Source organism: Drosophila mojavensis, unplaced genomic scaffold, assembly GCF_018153725.1.
Source record: "Drosophila mojavensis isolate 15081-1352.22 unplaced genomic scaffold, ASM1815372v1 contig_80, whole genome shotgun sequence".
Taxonomy (NCBI): domain Eukaryota; kingdom Metazoa; phylum Arthropoda; class Insecta; order Diptera; family Drosophilidae; genus Drosophila; species Drosophila mojavensis.
This window is the reverse complement of record NW_025318906.1, coordinates 681,268-702,773: the sequence shown is the minus strand read 5'-3', so window position 1 is coordinate 702,773 and position 21,506 is coordinate 681,268. Positions and strand designations below refer to the sequence as shown.

The following is a 21,506-nucleotide window of genomic DNA, read 5'->3' as shown; positions in this document are numbered from 1 at the left end:
GAAATCTTTGCACCATATTTTGAAATTCCCCTCGGGTGGGTGTCGCAGGCAGAAGCGCCCCTAGGCGGGCTGGGGCTGGGGGTGGGTGCCAGCCTAATACAAAAAAAGCTAAATGAGCGCTCAATCTTATCAGAGGCAGAGCTAGAGCTGATAAAGCGGATGGGCCAAAGTTTGAAGTTGTCAAAAACGCGAAATTATAAAAATGTATAAAAAAAAAGCTTGAATATAAACAAGTGTTAAATATAAAAATTATTTTTTTATTAACTTTCTATTTCGCATTTCAACCGCTTAAAGTTCACCTGTTGCCGCAGCAGAAAACGAAATCAAAATCAAAACAACAAATGCTACATGGGTGTGAGTGAGAGGGAGGGAGATAGATAGATAGAGCACGCAGTGAAGTGCGCTGATTGTTGTTGTCGGCTGTCTTATCAGCTCTATAAATACCCTAAGCACACGCACACGCACGCATACACACACACGGGCACTCTCAAGTGCATGTAAGCTTTATGTGTGCTAGTGTAACAAGAGAGACTTAGGCAAAGAGAGCGGCAGAGAGAACGCGTGGCACTCACACACACACACACGCACACACATATAAAAATTCCCTTTTAATATGTCTTTTTCCATGCCTTTATCAACAAGCCATAAATATAAAAATAAATAATATAGCAAAAAAAAGTGTCCAAAAATTCCATTGATAACGTTTGGATTGTTGTTTATCAGCTAAACATTTGTGAAACTCATTTTCAATATATGTATTAGTTGGTCGATTCACCTGACTCACAAATCAGACAAATTGTCCGATAAACGGCATAACCTCCCCATTCCACCTGCCTCTTGTATAGAAATATATACATATATGTATACAAATGTATGTATGTATATTCGTAGACCCATCGACGACACCTTTGACGTCAGCCGCGGCTGTCGTTGGCAATTAAACGGCATTACGGAAGAGATTAGTGGGCAAACGTTAAGAAAATACTCGCATAGCTCACGCTATGACGCCGATTAGTTATCGTATTAAATAGTAGTAATTACCTAACCTCACATTGTGAATGTGTGTGTGTCGCTTGGGCGGAGGAGTGCCACTTAGGAATTTCCCATCAACAGAATTTCTGCAGGGACTAAATGTAATACAGTCTTCCAATTGGAATTGCCCGCAAGGGTAATTTTTGCATGCGCTGCACACATACACACATTCATATGATCAGGCTAGAGGCGCCGAAAGGATTTCCCATTAAGGGAATGATAAACACGCACGTACATATGAAACAGGAATTATAATTCACATACAGGCACACACACTCATGATCGCATTACAGTTATGTAATGCTCATAATTATTGATCAATAGCTTAGCTAAATTGCCTTTCATACAGCCCTCGCTTAATAGTAGGGCTTTCCTTTTGTTTAAACATAGCGATAAGTGTAATCAACAACAACAGCTAATAAGACAGCTCCGCACACCAGTTTTTCTATATTTACTTTAACAGAAGAGAGCAAGAGGAAGAGGGAGAGAGAGAGAGAGAGCAGAAAAGAAACAAATATTTAAATGACTTTATTATCACGACTTTGACTTTGTTTAACGATTCCGTTGTTGGCTTTTATTATTAGGCGTTTAGCTCTAAAGCTAAGGTTGCTCAAATAAACACGCATACATACATGTACATACATACATACATACATACATATGTATTTATATACACATTAATATAGCATATATGCATTTGCATTTACATTTGCTCAGCGTGCAAAGTGCAATTCACAAGTAAATAGCGGATTATCAAGTGCCTGGTCACACTCTCAGTGATAGCTGCCGAGCGACGTCACATGAGAGCCGTTTAATGTAAACACTCGCTGATTGACGACCTCTCACTCACTCCCTCACGCGTGCCCCAATCACACACACCCACACCCACATTCATACACGTATACGAATGCAATAAGCGAAAAGGAACGCGCAAACGCGGCGCCTCAGTCTGTCTGTCTGACTGTCAATAAAATTTAGTTGTACGTCATTTGCAGCTTCAAAAAAACAAAAGTGTAAAAGAGAAAGAGAGAGCCAAGCTTGGTCACTTAACAATTGTTAATAATTTATTAGCAGCCCAAATGTGTGTACTCACAGCAAAAGTATAAAACACGTAAAATTCACGGAAATGATACGGAATTCCAATGAAGACGAAGCTTCTGATAAAAAACGGCAAAGAAAAGGAAATGACAACTAACAACAGCACAAATGAAACGATGAGCACACAAACACAAGCACATAAACACATACACACATATGCACACGCACACTTGCTCATTTAATTTGCATTAAATATGAATAGTGCAATACGCAATAGCTCGTACCTGTGACTCAGTCGCGCGCTCTCTTTCTTTTACGCGCTCTGATTAGCAATATCGATAGGCAAGGCTATCGATAGGTTTCATCAATATTTCAGTTGGGTGCCAAAGACTTGTGAATCGAAACCGAAATTATAACAACAAGCGAATTGCGTGCATCGAGTCAAGGCGCTCGCGACAACGAAACGGCGACCAGCGAGCATGAAACAGTTAAAGACAACTAGACGAGGCAAGCTGAAAAATTCATTCAAAGACCAGAGCCCAAGCAGCAACAGCAACAGCAGCAGCTACAGCTACAAAAACAGCAACAGAAACGGCAACAACAAAAACCAGACAAATCACTGTGTGTGCGCGAGAGTGTGCAAAAGAAAACGAAGAAGCGTCGCGACGCAACGCAAAGCGACGCGACTAACTGGCAAAAGAGTAGCGCGAAAACAAAAGCACAAACATACACACGCACACACACCCATAGACACATTCGCACACACTCACTTGAAAGCCCAAAGACAGGCAGCGGCAGAGTGTAGAAATGAGTAAAAACCGTACAATAATCAAAAAATTGAGCACGCCAGGAAAAGGCACACTGGCAAAAGCAGAAGGGGCGAGGGAGAACGAGAAGCAACGATAGCGAAACGTCAACGTCGCCGCATACCGCAATATTCGCCAATTCGCCGTCCCGCACACTGTTGCAATTGTCAATCAAAAGTAAGCACAGGGTCGCCTACTGCTGCCTCTGCCGCGGCTGCTGCTGCTGCTGAGAAATGATCAAATCAAGCAAAAACGTAGCTCCCCAACAACAACAACAGCAGCAACAACAGGTGACGCGAAGTGGGGGAACACAATACGACGGCTGTCGCCAGCCTGTACCCGCGCTATTGTTGATTACGTACACACAAACCCATACATGCAAACATGCATAAACACGTGCACCCATACATGCACAGGCCCCCAGCAATAAATGTGTATATATGCGAATTTTTGCTGACTAAGGAAGGTCTGGGGAGCACCAGCAGCAGCAGCAGCAGCAGCAGCAACGGCAACGATAACAACAAAACCATTTAAAACGTAGAAGCACAGCACAAAACGTAGCAGTGAAAAAAGTGATAATAAAATAATAATTGCTACACACACACGCACGCATGCATACATACATACATATGTATGTACGTGCGATCGACTGAGAGCGAGAGCGCCAAACAGCTAGAGTTGCCGCAGCTGTCTACACACACGAAGACCGAGGCTCTTCTCTTTGCACTCCCAGTCAAACAGCCAGCCAGCTAGCCAGCCATTACACACGAGTGAAGCACGAGCAGCCATGTGGCGACGAGCATGAATATATATATATATATATATTGATATGTATGTGTGTGAGTATTTAGCCTGTTTTCAATACTAACCCCCACTCATCTATGTGTATGTATATGTATATACAATATGCATGTACACACGAGCTACATGACTAATCCAAACAACTTGACAACACTGTCGCCGCCGCCACCGCCGTCGTCGCTGTCGCCGTCGCAGTCGTTGGCGTCGCTGACGCTGACGCTGCCTGCGCTTTGCTTTTGTGTATTATATTGAGTCAATTCACAAGAAACGAGGAAACCCGCCGTCGTCGTCGACGACGTTGTTATTGTTGTTATTGCCTGAATTTTGTTTATATTTATGAGAGAGTGAGTGTATGTGTGGGCATATGTGCGCTTGGTTGTATGCCTGTGTGTGTATGTGTGCATGTGTAGTAGCTCTGTATGTCAGTCAGGCCGTGTGTGAGCGAGCATGAATCAAGCTGAAAAATTTTAATAATTTTGCTCGTGTTGTTGTTGTAGCTCGACTGCAAACGAGTTTAGCTTGTTGCTCGCGTGTATATTTGACTGTCCATGTGTATGTGTGAGTGAGTTCACTGCTGGGCTTGGGTCTGGCCTGTGCTTTGGGCAGTGCTACTTGTATTTTTTTTATTCAGCGACACACGATAATATGACGACACCAATACGAATGCAATTGGGCACTTGGAGCTTTCTAGAGCGCTTGATAAGCACTTTTTTTTGCTTAGTCTCTGCTGTTGCTCTCTCTTCCTCCCTCTCTCTCTGTCGTTCTCTCTCTGTGCTCTATGACGTACTCGTTTGTGTTGCTGTTGTTGTTGGGCACTCGGCAACACTTGAGCGTTTGTCGGAAATCAAATTAATGCGATTAAGCAGCGCTAACGATCGTCGCTCTTCATCTTAATCTTTTCTTCTTCTTTTTGCATTTAGTCCACAAATGGTTAAAGGAACGCATATGTATGAATGTATGTGCGTTGTGCGTGTGCTGTTTGGCTGTCTGTCTGTATATACAGAGTTGTCACTTCGGCTTCTTTTACTTTAGGATATGGCTTTTTAAACTTTATCTGTAGCTTTTAGCTATACTTCTGCCAACACTGGCGCAACCCCTCGAAATCTAGAACCAAATCAGTTTTTTTTTTTTCGCTTTGTTTACTTTGCCTGGGGGTTTCCAATAGAATAAACAAATCTTTATATAAATAAATATACAATAAAAAATTCTTACTAATTTACTGATAAATTTATAACAAAACCGCGAAAAGGTATAAATTACTATGAGCTGGCGATTTTTTTGCTTCTCTTTTTTATAGCTAACTGATAAAAGCAAATTCTATTAAAACTGTTGTTTTTATTTATATTTTGAAGTGGGTCTCGTTGAAAATTAAAGTGGGCGTGCGATGGCACCTTTGGAAGGTAGTATCAATGGGGAATTGGGAAAGATAAGATCATAATTAAAATGTGAAATATGGCTAGGAAACTTCAGTTTAATATGATTTACGGTTATACTTCAAATGTGAAATCTCTAGGAAATCTATGAAATATAGCTGGAAAGGTAAAGTTCCATTTAAGATAGATTCAAAAGAAAATAATATTTATTTATCAACAAGTAAGATATGTTAAATTGATTTAATTATCAACTCTTCAGCTATTTCAAATGAGTAATCGAGTATATTTCGCCATTGGAGAAAATTTAGAAAAATCATTTTGTAGAAATTTTCATTTTCCTAGCGCGGAATTTCCCAAAAAAAAAAAGAACAGAAAATTGACGTCAGCAAAAATGATTTCTACAGATTTTTGGTTTTTGGCCAGTGCCAAGGCCTCAATTTAGACCAAAATACAATATATAAATAGAGTCTAATATATGACTATTACATTTAAGATATGTAGTATATATATATGTATATACATATACATAGAATAATTCTTCTGTATACCGACATTTAAATTAAACCGGAAATAGGGCTACAAATAATATACAGACGAAATATGTAAACGAATTTAGCTATAAAAGATATTTTAGCTATATTTCAGCAAATCGTGTGTATAATTGAAGCAAGATTTTCAAAGAGAGCTAAGTTCAAAATAAACAGAGAACAAATCGCGAAACGAGAATCGAAATGCTAAAAATAGTTCACGAAATACTGCCAAGAGAAAAGGCTAGAAAAAAGTGTTAAATAATTTGCCAACATTTTGTTTACATTTGAACAAAAACACGAAAATGAAATTATTCGAAACAATTGAGAACACAAACATATAGTATATACCTATATTCTATAATATATGTCTTTATCTGTTGATCTTTCGATTTTTATTTTGCTTTTGCTTTTCAAATTTCAATGTGCAAAGCAAATAGTTTAATTTATTTATAAATTTCGAACTACGTAAGACGACATTCAAGTGTTTTTTCTTTTCTTTCGTTTTTTTTTTTTTTCGATTTATTTTAGTATTTATATTTTAGTTGTTGATTTTTTTTAGCGGTTCTTTTTAGACATTAGCTAATTATAGTTGGTGTCTATTGGCCTTTTTGGTTAGCACATTTCAATTTGGCCATTTTTTTGACAGCTTCTTCTACAGTGACCACACCGAATAACGAACGACTGTTTTAGATGAGCTTTTAAGTGAATTTGCTAAATTTCATAATATTTATTGATTGAGTGGAATATTTTGAAGTATGGAGTATGGAAGTAAACTCAATAAATTCTTTACTCCATCATAGCTTTTTCGGTCGTGCATAACTTTAATGGATCCTTTAAATATTTGTATGCCTCTATATGAAGACAGTGAGCACTCAAATAACAAACCAGACTTTGTTTATTGTTCTACCATATTCTAGCTCTTGTTCTTCATCCATATACAGTGAGCACTTGAATCTGAAACCAGACTATTAAATATTTCCATAGAAAGAGTTTTTTAAGTGTGGGTCTATAGCTACTTTGAAACATTGAATTTGCATTCTTCTTCTTCATTAAGCGTTTCTTCTTGCAGTGAATCTCTTCTGTATTGTTCTATTCCCATATGAAAATTCTCCATATTATATATAAAAAATTTTCGTTTAATTTTTGACTATTTAAAAAGTTGTCTTATATGGGAAAATCCATTTCAATTTAAACAAAAGCCAATTAAATTGTTTAATATATGAATTTCTATTTCTTCAAAGACATTTTTGTTGCTTGCGATATAATATATAAACATACCCTCATATATAATACAAGGCATATATACCACAACATTCTGCTATACATATCTATATCAATTAAATATTTCTCAAATCGTGCATTCAGGCGTTAAAAATCTTCAGACATATGAAAATTTAATAATAATAATTCGAAATTCTTCTGCTAATATATTTTTCTATTTATTTTTGTAGCTTCTTCTTCGTCTTGTACTTTTTGGCATTTGAAGGACGGAAATGCTTTCAGTATGTGCGTGTGTGTGTGCAGAGGTGTGTGTATGTGTGTTTGTGTGAATTTTTGCATATTAGCAAAAAATAAAAAAAGCTAAAAACAAATAAAACCAAAAAAAGAAAACAGCAATTCAAATTGTGACACACTTGAAATACACTTTCTTTGATATATCGACTTGATTGGGGGTATTCCCTAGAATTTATATTTGCTCTGAGGTAAGTGTATTTTCTTATTGAAAATGTATGTAGTGTTTATAGATGAGTTTATAACTCTGTAAATTGAAATTTTATTATTTTTGGCTTATTTTATATGCAATAAGTAGGGGTATTTTTTTACATTAAACAGTTAAAGCTTGTTTTCTATCATTTCAGGCAACACGCTAATCTAGTCGCTTGATCTCTGAGTTAGGGTATAATTTATATTTGTTAAATTAAAAACGCTTACGTAGCGTGCACAAAATGCTTGCCAAACTGGTATTTTTTTCGGCAGCGACTAAAGCGTAAAACAAACAGAAATCTATAGTTAATGGCTATACAAATGTGAGTTATCTAAGTGTGTGTGTGCTATGATGGCTGCTGATGAGCACGCTTGAATAAACAGTTAAAAACGTTATGCTATAGAGGCGAAAAAAAAAAACATAGAAAATTATCAACGTCTGGCTGATGGAATTTTGCGCCCACGCAGCACTTCAACTAGCTATAGCTAAATACGCATACATACACACATTTCTAGCTATTGCTGTTGCCATTTATCATATGCTCCGCGCGCATCTCTTTTCGTATCTGTTGTCAAGGTCAGGGGTTGCCTAAGCCCAAGACCATAAAAACATGTGTCGTAATATGCGTAGCAGGGCATTCCTCACACACACACACAATCACACACACACACACACACAGGCACGATGGGACATAACTGTTGCACACACTTAATTGTTCCCACAACGGGCATTCCTCATACTCTCGCACTCTTACCCTCTCTCGCTATCTCTCTCTCTACCACTTCGGCTGTGTCTTTCTTTTGTTTTGCTTTTAAGTGGATTTTCACCTTCTGCTTTGTTCTATGCCGTTTTGCCTGCTGCCCTTTTTAGCTGTGTCAATGACGTTGCAAGCCTTTTGTCTCGCTCGCGCACGCTGACGTCCTCGTCGTCGTCTTCGGTACTGTTGCTGTTGCTGTTGACGGCAGGTATCCTGGCGCCGGCTTAATTTACGTTTAGTACATCGACTCACATGCAGGCAGGTAGAGAGCTAGTCAGTGAGTGAGCGAGCGAGCGAATGAGAGAGCTTGTGAGAGCGCAACGTTTTTAGTTCAAGTCCAATGTGTTCCTTATTGCTGCAATGTGAAATTGAGCGCACAGCATGACATATGCTTATGCCTCTTTCTATCTCTCTCTCTCTCTCTCTCTACTTCCCTCCCTCCCGCTCGTTTGATAGCCTGCTGCTGCTTGCTACTCACCCGAACATATTTGTTGTGGTTGTTGTTGGTGTTGCTTGCTTTGAACTAAGCAGCAAGATGAAGTAGAGAAAGAAGAAGAACAAGATGAACAGACCTCAAAATCACGACGACTACAGCGGGGGTTGCCCTGCTGCCGATGCCGCTGTTGCTGCGACTTGTTGTTTTTATTATTATCGTATGTGTGTGCGTGTTGTTGTTATTTTTGTGGCGCGCTACAAAACGTCAACGTCGCCGTTGCCGTTGCCGTTGCTTTGGCTTTGACTTTGTTTATTTTGAATTTTCACAAAAATTTCTTGGAATTCCTGCACTCGCACTCAGCTATAGCCGTTTGTTGTTATTGCTTTCCATTTTCTAATTAAATAACGCTTACACACACTTACACATCCATACACCCATTAAAAGTGAGGCGACTTTTTGCACTTTGTATTTTGGATATTTGATTTATTACCATATTATATACATATGAACAAACATTTCCACTCCAAAACTACTCGAACTTTAGCTCAATCGAGAGAATAAAACTCACTTTGCCATCTCTGCTGCTGCTGCTGCTACGGCGACTGCGGCGACTGCTGCTGTGATCTAATTTGATTAATTCAAAACTTGTTGGGTACGCACTGGCAGTGGCGCTGGCACTGGCACTGGGTCTGGGCACTTGCACTCGCATTCGAACTCACACTCGTAACTGTAGTCGCATATGCATTCGAACTCGCATTCTCGCCTACACACTCACACGTTTTGCCCGTCGCTCGTGTCGTTCTTTTTTTTTTTTTTTTGTAGTTTGTTTCTTATTATTTGCTATTTGTTTATGTTTCACTGTTCATGCTTGCGCCTATCGCGTTATTCGCTCTTTTTATTTTCGCAGCGCTGCGCTTCGTTCCGTTCCGTTCCGGCAGGCCAACTTAACAGCACGACGTTCGATCTTCGAATGTTCGATCAACTGTTGCTACTGTTGTTGTTGCTGCTGCTGTTGTCGCTGCCGCTGCTGCTGTCGCTGCCGGCGTTTGTCGACGTCATTGTGTGTGCAGACCGGCTGCGGTTGGATTTACCAAGAGCACAAAATATACACAGAGCGTAATAATTGTGTGTGTGTGTGTGTGTGTGTTTTTGCGAGTATCTGCCTACAGAGGCGCATACATATAAATAAATTGTATTAGCTAGCATTGTTTATTTATGGCCCGCTATAATGTTGAACCGGCCCTGTCTCTCATATGTACTGGGTCGCCACCAACACCAACAACAACAGCAACGACAACAACAACGACAACGACCACGACGACGACGACAGCAGCAAGAACAACAACGACCGAAGCTAGTCAGCAAGTGCCAAGACTACGTCGGCTGCAGTGTTGCCGAAACTTTTTCAGCAAAAGTAGCAAAACCGAAGGCTGAAAGTAGCTAGAAGTAGCCAACTTTCTTCTAAAATAGCTGAAAAAGTAGCAAAAAAGAAAACAGTGCTGTTTTTTTCATAAAAAGTCAACTTTATTAATTTAATTCTGATAATATCTCATCTATGACCACCAGCTCGTCATTTTCACCTTTGTCGCTTTTATAATTTGCCTTTTTAAGGTAGTTGGGTGGAACGCTATACTCATAGAAACATTTGCCATATCGGCGTAATCCATATGTTTTGTGGACATACAATCTTAATGAAACTTTCAAAACGTGATCATATGGCTAAAATGTGTGTACATTCCAAAGCACAAGTCTCTAGTACTTGAAATGCGTTTTTTACAAAATGATGGCGTCAATGGGTCAGGGTATAAAAACTGATAAGAAATGAATTTTGCATAGCATATTAGACAGCTTACCTATTCTTCAGTTGTAGTATTAATTCTACACAAAGCTCAGTACATTTAAATCATTTACATTTAAAAATTATCAAAGCGAATTTTGTTATAAGTTCGCTTGCATTTTAGCTAAATTTAATATTTGAAAATAGCCAGATTTGTAGCTAATAGCTGTTTGAAAATTTTTGTAGCAATCGGCCTTAAAAAGTAGCCAGATCTAGCTACAAAATAGCTGATTCGGCAACACTGGTCGGCTGTTGCGCGCCGTGACCGCTGTGTGTGTGTGTGTATATATGCTCTGCTTGTTGCTCAGGGAAGCCCCAAAACACCCCGCGCACACATTTTTATTTCTATTGTTGTTGTTGCTGTAGCATGAGCAAAGGCGAATAAAAGAACTCGCTGCTCGAGGCTTTTGCTTAAATGAGCGAGCGCCGTCTTCGCCGTTGTTGCTGTCGCCGTCTGCGTCTGCGTCTGCGTCGCTGTTGCCGCGTTCTTGGCTTATTAGATCAATTGACTTTGTTTTTGGTATGTTTTGTATTTTTATTTTATACATATTTATTTTTTTTTAGTGCGCCATTTTCTGTTGCGTTTGCCAAAAAGGAGGCGGGGGCAAGGGTTGGTTAAATTTTTGCTGTACAGTTTTTTTTTTTTTTGCGTTAATTTATATCAGATTTTATTTGGCGCTTGCAAATTTTTTTCTTTGTTGGGCGAACATGCGATTTTGCTGTTGATTGATATTTTATTGAACAAGTGTGCGTGTGAGTGTGTGAGCTGATTTCTTTTTGGGAATCGGTCTGTTTAAGTGGCTGATTAGGATATGGTAATATAGTATTTGAAGTACAGTAATGTAGTTAGAATGTGCTTGTCGGGTTATCGATAACACTGCATGAGTATGTTCTAATCTAATTGCAATTGTGAGTTGACAACAGTTAGAAACTCCCGTTGTCTGCCTCCAAATATCAACGCAAATCGAACGGAAGCGAATCGATAAGAACGGTGGTCGTCTATCGGCGAATGCACATCCCCCCGAAACAGAAATAGTTTCGATGTGCATATATGTATGTACATATGTACATGTGTAAACACACACATACATGTGTACGTACATGTGTGCATATACATATTTAGACAGTTGACGTACGATAAGGCCGAACAGTAAGAACCGTTGATGATATCACAAAAAAGGTAAACAATCTAATCAATAAACACAGTATAAAGCCATGACGAGCACACAGACACGTATGTGTGCATGTGTGTGTTTGTTTGTAATGTGAGCAATCGGCATAGTCGAATAGGCCGATCCCCTCGCACTCTTTGCACGCGACGATTGATTACAGGCAATAAAACGTCTTTCGAACCGATTGACTTAAAAATAAACACAGACAAGCACACACACATACACAATTAACACAGCTGAGTGGGAGATAGAGCAAGAGCAAGAGCAAGAGCGAGAGCGTGAGCGGGGCAAGTGGCACCAGAAGGAAACTGCAGTGTTGACGACGTCTTATTCATTCACGCATTGAGTAATCGATATACAAACACATACACACACACACACACACACACACACATAAATACACTGGGCAAATGAAACCATTAAGCGCAACATAAAACAGCCGTTGCAATGTAAGCGCAGAGAGGAGAGGCGAAGAGAGCGAGAGCACAAGATGGGAGAGCGAGACACTGCAACCAGAAGCTATGGTTCGGCCAGTGCCGCCAAAGTGGCGGCTACAGCGCAGACGGACAAGCAAAGCACAAACAATCACTGGAGCCAAAGGCAACAACAACGACGACGCCAACGACGACGCCGACGACGACGACGGCGACGTGATCATGTCTGGACAGTTCAGCAATGCTGGCGACGTTGTCGGCTCCAACTTTGTTATTATTAACGCTCGTGCACATGCCCACGATTTGAATGTGTTTGTTGTTGGTGCTGTTATTGTTGCTGTTGCTGTTGCTGCAGTCGAACAGGTTTGAACTCGGTACGTTTCGGTCGATATTAAACGTAATCAATAGAGTTAACTTCTTTAATTGAGCAAGCAGAAAAAGCAATGTCGTCGTCGTCGTTTTCAAAAAAATAATAATACAAACAAGTAAGAAAGCTCTAGTCGAGACTACTCGACTACGAGATCCCCTGAACCCTTGGAGTAATAGCTATTTCAATAATTTTTCGCGTCTTTGAGCTTACACAAGAAACACGCACACACACACACACACACACGCACGCACGCACACACACAGGCATACATACACACACATACATACACACATACACACACACACACACATACACAAACAATTACATACATATACACACACACAAGCATAAACACGCATGGGCGGCAGTGAGCACTTACTATGAGAACTTAATTGCTTAATAACTTTTTTGTGGACGTACGATCTTCATGAAACTTTCAGATTATGATTATGACATAAATATGCATGTAATTGCCAAAGCACAAGTCTCTAGTATTTGAAATACGCTTTTTACAAAAGTGAGGGTGAGGGGGTGAATTTAAGGGTGGGGGGTAAATTTTAACAAAAACCGAAATTGTATAAATTGCATATAGGCATACATTAAAATTTTGGAGACTCTAGCAATAAAGGTGTAAAAGATATAATTTTATAACTGGTTTTCGATAAGGTTTTTTATCGATAAAAAAAGATCGGGATGAGTTATCGATTTTTAATGATAAACTTGATATGCGCGCTGTAATTACGAACATTTAAAAAAAAAATTTAAGTCTCTAACTCTTATATCTTCTGAAATCGACGCGTTCATACATACGGACAGACGGACAGACGGACAGACGGACAGACGGACGGACGGACAGACGGACAGACAGACGGACAGGGCCAAATCAACTCAGCTCGTCGCCCTGATCAAGAATATATATACTTTGTGGGGTCTGCCACGCCTCCTTCTGCCTGTTACATACATTTCAACAAAACCATTATACCCTGATTTCCCATTGAAAATGGGTTCAGGGTATAAAAATACGCACGACATAAGCGAAGCGATGCGACAATCAAAAGTAATTGAAAAGGCGAAAAAAAAGAACAGCAACAATAACAACGGCACAAACTGAGTAACAGAAGGAGTGCGAAAAGGGAGCGTGAGAGGGCGCGAGAGAGCCGTCACTTAAGTGTGACCAAGACACAAGATGACCTGTTGAGCTTCAAAGGCACACGAACAGCTGCTGTCGTCTCTCTCGCTCTCGCTCCGCTCTCACTCGGTTAGTCTGCTCCACGCTTCAACGCATTTGAGCGGGGTGTCAGAAGAGCTTTTTCGTGAGGCTGCTTTACGCCTAATCAAATGCAAGAATAGCAACAAAAACAACAACGAGGACGACAACGACTATTAAGAGTATTGCTTACTCATGGGCCAAGGCTCATTGAGCATTGCATAGTTTAGGGCGTGCTGTTCGTAAATGCTTAACGGTTAAGGATGTGGTTGGAGGCAAAGCTGCTTGGCTGGGCTGTGTGTGAGTGAAGAGTTTGAGTGAGGAGTATGAGAGACTGGTTAAAGCTCTTGTAACAGGCAGGCGAAAGCCGCTTTAATGTTATATAAAAGTATGTATATTTATCTAAAGAGAACACAACCCATCAATATGAAGAATCAGGTATACAAAACTAATAGCAATTTACGTAACAGCAAATGAGTAGCAATCAAAGTTGATATTGAGTACCTCTATTGAGTATACCTCTAATTTGATTAAGAGCCTGCTGTTGACCCTTTAAGCATTGGCATAGGGTATATACAGTTTCAACCTTATTTTATTTAAAGAGGTAGAGATATCATAAATCATTTGTATACCCCCAAAAAGCAGAATGGGGTATATAGGACTTGTAGAGCTGTATGTATTGACCTAGATATACACTTTCTTAAACTGCACACAGGGTGTGCCCTAGTCGTTTATTATGCACCACTATTTACCTAAATAAGGCTTCCTTAATGGCTCTGACCAATCGATCTATGCGTCAGCGGCAAATATTTTTGGACCTTAGTCAACATTGGACCCAAACGACCGCAAGTTCAGTCAAATGGATAAAGTCGGGGGTATCAAAAATGAAAACGAACATTTCAGAGACTCGAGCCAAAGTCGAGGCTCGTTTCGAGCATTTGAAACGATTCGACTGGGAGCCACTAAAGTTGGCTATTAGAAAATTTTGATTGCTCATTTGTTGACACGCAACGTTTGCCGTGTTTCTATTTTCAGACAGCCGCAGCGAACAACAAAAGTCAGACAAGCAGGAAAAATGATTTGGCTAAGAGAATGACAGCTAATGGATACCCTGTAATATTGACACTACTTGATAGACTTTTATGAATAAATAATTAACAAATAACTCTTCACCATACTTCACAAATGCTTGTTAAAGATACCCTGTAATTGCCTATGGTCGATACTCTATAATTTCGTATAATAACTATAGTTATATGATCTTTGCTTCTCTTCCTCTCAATTAGTCTTCGTTGTATGCCCCTAGTCACGCATACCCAATGGCATATAGGGTATATTGGGTGTAAATTTTTGGTTAATATTTGCACAGCTCAATTCAAGCCCAAAAAAAATCAAACAAAGTTTGTATACACAATCGTATATATAGGTATATATATACACATACATATATTTCTATCTCTCTTTAGTCGTCTATGAATGACGATGACTGCCAGACCATAAAACTAGCTACAACAACCACAGCAACAACAATTGAGAATCGACAATCGCTAAGTACGCGCACGCCATGAGCATTTGCATATTTCGTATTTCGTATTTTATATTTTGTATTTCGTATTTTTTTTTGTTTTTCGTATTTCGAATTTTGTAGATAGAGAAATACGTGAATTGTATCTACATCTATGTACGGCACAGAGCGATTGAACATTGAACTGCGCATGGAATTGCGATTGGGGCTGAGTCCAATCGACTGCTAAGTACTGCTGGACAGACAGGCGGATTGACGGACTGACTGACGGACTGACTGACTGACGCGCAGAGTATTTCGTGTTGGCGTCATGAAAAAGTCACTGAAAACCACATTCTTTATCAGGTCTAGGAGCACGTCGCATAGTAATAAATTCAATTTAGATTTTTAATAAATTTGCTCAGCGATTTGTCAAGAAATTATGATTTATGATCAAGTTTTCCTTAAGGTGATCAATTATACGAAAGGCGTGAAAAATGCATCGAAATTCACATGACTTTTTCAACAGCCATAAATGCGATAAATTCAATTGCTTAGCTTTATGCAATATTATTACTCAAATAATTCAGCATTTAAATAATGATCTAAAAATTATGATCTAAAAATAGCTGTGCATAGTTATATAAAAATATTTTTAAAATTTAATGACCTAAAAGTAATTAACTACTAATAAATACCTAAAGCGATGTTCTAAAAATAATGACAGATAATTATCTACAAACAATGATCTAAAAATCATTATTTAAATTAGTGAACTCAAGCAATGCTCGAAAAGAAGTTCATTGGTATTTATGTAAAAGTCTCTAAAAGTTTGTAAATAATTTACTATTGTTTTTATACCAGCTCTAAAACTATTGTTTAAAATGATCTAAATAGAGTACTAATTTAGACACGTTACTTTTGGCATATTTGGCATATCAGAGTCTAAAAAATTGCAATTTTTAGCTCTAGTCTGCCTAGTTTTCCTCTATGACACCTACAACTTGTAGCTATGCAAATTGGCGCTACATAGGTATCTCTTTTCAGGCTAGGTTGAGTTCTTCAATCAGGTGATCAATCATGCAGTCAATCAATCAATCAATCAGCTCAGCAAAAGTGCGTCATATGAGGTGTTATAAACGAGCGCAAAAAAAAATCCAAATTGAGAAACCTAACTCGAATTTTACATGTGTTGGCCGAATAGAGTGTGTACGTGTGTGAGTGTATCTATATAAGTGTGTGTGTGTGTGTGTGTGTGTGCTTAGTATGTGCCCTGTCTATTGCTCGATTATAATGCTCTGGCACTAGAGTCTCACTTCACAGTGTCTCTGTCAGCTTTGTGTGTTTTTTGCTGTTGTTGTTGTTGTTGTTGTGTCGAGGTATCAGAGCAGCGCATGAGTTCATTCTGTGTCATGTTGTAGCTGCTCTGCTAGTGTGTGTGTATGTGTGTGTGTGTGTAGTTGGTCTGTTGGCTGTGGACTTGCCTTGGCGGCTGCGACTGCTGATTGGGAATCGCCAGTTGGGCGACTGTTGAAGAGCTTTGCCAGTCGCTGTGAGGCACGCAGATACTTTTACACACACAAACAGAAAGAGAGATACACACACACACTCACATACAATTGCTATGAATTTGGTTTTATATTAAGCAGTCGAGCAGCTCTACAGACGATCGCAGACTTGCGACGCCAATGAAAATATGCTGTGAATGTTCAGCTGCTGCTGCTGCCGCTGCCGCTGATGATGATTGTCGTCTATCTGTATCCGTGGCTGTGCAAATGTATCTGTGGGCAGCAGCAATCTATCCATGGCTGAGTAAATGTATCTATAGCTATGACAATGTATGACTATGACTATGCGAATGTATCTGCACTTGTATTCAAATGTATCTTTAGCTGTGTATCATTGTAAAAGTATCTGTAGCTAAAGTAAATGTATCCATAGATCTGTTAATGTATCTACAGATATGCAAATGAATTTATGTGTACTGCTAATGCATCTATGGCTCTGCTCTAGTATCTGTATCTATAGCAAATGTATCTATGATTGCCAAAATGTATTTGTATCTGTCGGTATTAAGGTAAATGTATCTGTATCTAAGAAAAAGCTATCTGCATCTCTGGAAAAGTATCTACATCTCTAGTAAATGTATCTGTAATTGTTCTTAATGTATCTGCATTATTGTAAATGTATCTACAGCTTGGTAAGAGCATTTGATGCTATGCAAATGTATCTATAGCTATTGCAATGAGTATAATCTATCTATAAACTTGCTCAGAATTGCTAAAAGTGTAATTGTAATTGCTCTAAATGTATTTGTACATCTAGTAAATGTATCTGTAGCCACTCAAGTGTACCCCTGGCTATTCGAATCTATCTTTACTCTATTTGTATTTGCCTATGCAGAGCCGTGGCAGCTGTTGGCCGCTAGCCGATGGACTTGCGTCGCAGCTAGACAGCCGCGAGACAGCGTAATGACGTGCCTCAGTGCATTCGGTACCTGTGCAAATCCCGAGCTCAAACTGCAGACAGGCTGGCATCATTAAACCTGACAGATTTTAGCGGGTAAAAACCCATAAAAATCATCAATAGAAATTTCAATGCTGAGCGAAAACCTTAGCGCCAAGAGAGAAGCGAATCGAAGCCACTTGACTGCCAGACCTAAGGGCAGCGGCAGGAGCGTCAGCAGCGTCAGCCGGGCTATTAAGAGGGCTTAGGCAACTCAGGTAGCCAGGTCGACGAGGTTCTCAATTGCTTCTGCGGAAAAACCCAGCTGTGAGTGAGCCATGGCAATGACAGTGGCAACGGCTAAGGCTTTGGCTGTGGGTGTCAGGCGAGCTATTGCAATCGCATATCCTTGCACCTTAAGCAACTGCCCGATCCTAATTAGATTTGAAGTGTTCTCGGAAAAGGGCTCGAGGGCTGGTAAACAATATTAAAACTGTTTACGAAATTAAGAGAGAAGAGAAAGCAAAGCTGAAGTGGTACAAGAAACTGCGGAAAGAAGTGGGAAAAGGTGTAAAATTTGGATGAACCGATTTTGATATGTGAATTGTATTTGAGAATTTAAAAACATGTTTAATTTGTGAGGAACTTGTTGAGAACTATAGTCAGAATGAAGCAAACGAGGTCTATTGATGTCTATTAAATATGTAAAAATTCTAGGTGGTACTATGAATGCTATAAAGCAATGTATCGCATTTCAGCTCTTCCATTTGAACAAGAAATCAAGAGATATACTCTCTATAATTTAAAGTTCCATATATCAGTCATATTATTATATATATCTATATTTATATATTACTATATCTAAATTTGCCACTAAATTGAATAGTTCTCGAATTTGTCTTCCAGCTAAATTTGATTTATTGTTCGCGCATCTTTTTGTTGTTGTTTCTTAATTGCCGAACTTTATCAGAAGGTACGAATTTGTTGGGGCCAATCTAAATTCCATTGCCCTGCCCCCAGCTATATACAAACACACACACAGAGACATGCATACATACATATATGTGTCTTTATTGGTCTACATACATATACATACATATATCGTATCGTATCTACGTCACGTAAGCGCTTATCAGTGGCTTTGATAACGAAAGTGAAATGGCAAAAGCAGCTGGCAGAATAAAATGCGAGCTATACATAAATACACACACACACACACACACATGTATATGCATACATACACACATTTATATAGCTGGGAACATCTAGTACGCCGTGCTTAAGCCATAATCTCTTGTTGATATGCGTATTAAATTCTTTCAAAGTGTGCGTGAGTGCGTGTGAATGAGCAAATGTGGGGATAGGGAATATTAGTTTGTTGAGGCTGTATGTAACAGAAAGATACATGCATATAGCTAGATAAATATATGCCATATTTATAGTAAGATAGATCTAATTATATTTATAGAAATATATAGAAATATATGTTTATATATATTTTCTTTTTCTATCTGCATATCTCTCTCTTCCTGAATCTATTTCATCACTCATTTCGCTCTCTGCTTTTCTCTCGCTCCCTCAATCCCACTCTCCCTCTCTCTCTCTCTCTCTCTCTTTCTTTTGACATTAGGAGTAGATTTTAGTATAGTTTCTCTCAGTATCTCTCTCTCATTATCCCCCTCTCTCTCTCCCTCTCTTTACTTTTTTCTAGAACCTAATGTGCTTGATAGAGCATCTACTAGTCGCACATGCCCTACTTGTGCGCACCGACTCGTTCTTTTCCATAAGCAACGCATATTGTTGTTATTGTTATTCTTAATATTATTATTATTTCATTTATTTATTTGTTGCGTTGCGCTACGCTGCGTTGGATGTGCGTACTTCTTTCATGAATCACGCCATTCGCGTTTTTATCAACTTCTATTTATGCTCGCATTTATATACGCATGTGTATGTATGTATGTATGTATGTGTTGCCCATATCAATATTGTCGAGCATTGACATATATATAGTATATATACATATATAGCATTTAAATAGTCGCTCGTCTCCAAGTGTAATTGCCCCAGCAATAATAACTGTATTAAATGGTATTAAACATCAAATAACGGGTCAGACTACCGGAGGGTTGGCCAAAAGAGCTAGAAGCAGCGCGACAAGTAATGGGCTGACATAGAAAGTTCGACCTAAGCTGGGGCGTGCTTCGCCTCTCCCTGATAACGCACCAGGGAAACAACAAAGCCCAAACCGAAACCCAGCCGAAGGTCAACGATATAAATATGTAAATAAATAATACATATAAATAAATACATAAATATATATGTATGTATTTTCTGCGTATCCAAAATAGCTGAGCCAAGTGTGGTAGTTGAAGAAATATTGGTTCTATATTTGATTTATTATTACTAGAAATCATCAGTTGATTAAAATACAGAAATCCTGCAATCAAAGTCAAAGTCAAAGAAACATAATAGGTAACTCCAAGGCATTTTTCTAGTTCTTGTGGATTGCGATGAGTGCTAATCTTCAATCATTCAGTCAATCAATCAACAGAAAACAGTAAAGTATATAGTTTAGTAAGTATGGAAATGTCATAACCTAGCACTATAATAAATCAGACTGGATTTTATTCCTAATTCGACATGTCAGACTAATTTGTATTGATTTATATTCGAGCTTTCCAATACTCTTCAATCAGTCAATCAATGAGTTGATTTTGCCGATGATTCAGTGTGACTCTATCTCTAGCCTTATCTGCGATAGCCCCTAGAGATAGCAAAAGCCCTGACTTTGATATATATCAGGCGAGACAAAATGAGGCATTCGAAACTCCCATAGATAATACGAGGAATTATCCAAAACTTACCTTTCAATTTCTCGCGCGTTGACTCCAAAGTATTTTTACGAGAATTAACAGTGGATTCTGGAGATAGAGAGAAAGAGAGAGGGAGAGAGTTTAGTATATCTGTTTATAAATGTTATAGATTATATAGCTTATAAAAATTCCTGAGTAAAAACTTATTTTTGATTTATAGCAAATGTGTATATTAATAATATACTTGTATACCCTCTAACGGAATTCTAAGTAGAGTTATTCTTTAATATAGATATCCCGCTATATATGTCTTGTACCAAACAACGATTTTCAATATTTCCCAAAATTTGACTAGCTCTACCCCAGCGCCGCTAACAGTGAATTATATCAAAAATTGGCTATAAGTAAATCTATTTCTACTTTTATTTAGACTAAATGTCGAGGCCCCACGCATTGACACTGACATTTCACTCTGTGACGTCAGATATATGTATGTGTGAGTGTGATCTACATACATGCGTATATGTTTGTGTGTGTTTTTAGTGAGCAAACTTTGCTAATTTTCCATGGGCAAACGCAGAAGGCCAGTCAAAGCAATATTTAAGAAAGATCTAAGCAAAATATAAATTATAGAGACAAACATACAAATGTGTATGTGTACATATAGTATATTATATATATTTCATATATATGTACTTTTACTTTTATTTATTTATATATGTTTTGCTTGCAAATTGTTTACAAACGAATTTCTTGGCTCGATTTGCTAATTTTAAACGTCTACCCAAAAAAAAAAAATAAATAAATAAATACACTTGAGTAATCAAGTATGTACATACCCACACACACCCATACATCCTTATAGTATATCAGTGTGTGTGTGTCTTCTTTCTTGTCTCTGCCAAAACGCATAGACAATGTTAAATGTTCTATAAATAAAATCGCAACGCTGGCAAAAAATTCCCAAAACAAAACAAAAAGTACCAAAGGAAATTAGAAAGGCCCAATTAGTCGCATAGTAAATGCCCTATATATAAACTCTATATGTATGTATAAAATGACAAAGCTCATGTAAATGAGTTCGAAGTATGATACTGTATCTATATATAATATGATATGTTTACATACATATATGTCAACTTTATTTACTATTAAATCTCCTCGTCGAGTTGCTCATGAATTGAATATACTCTGTACCAGGCGCTCATAGCTAAGCAGACGTGACAAGCGCTTTATTTAGTAT

At 38.5% G+C, this 21,506-nt stretch overlaps 1 protein-coding gene across 1 annotated transcript in view; it reads right to left on the bottom strand.

The window, feature by feature from the left end:
- Positions 1 to 21,506, bottom strand: part of LOC6578277 (pneumococcal serine-rich repeat protein) — a 53,354-nt gene that overhangs the window by 10,517 nt on the left and 21,331 nt on the right. Inside the window, exon 2 of the mRNA XM_044010616.1 lies at positions 20,315 to 20,371. Within this exon, the coding sequence (XP_043866551.1) occupies positions 20,315 to 20,371 (57 nt within the window). The remainder of the gene's footprint in view (positions 1 to 20,314; positions 20,372 to 21,506) is intronic.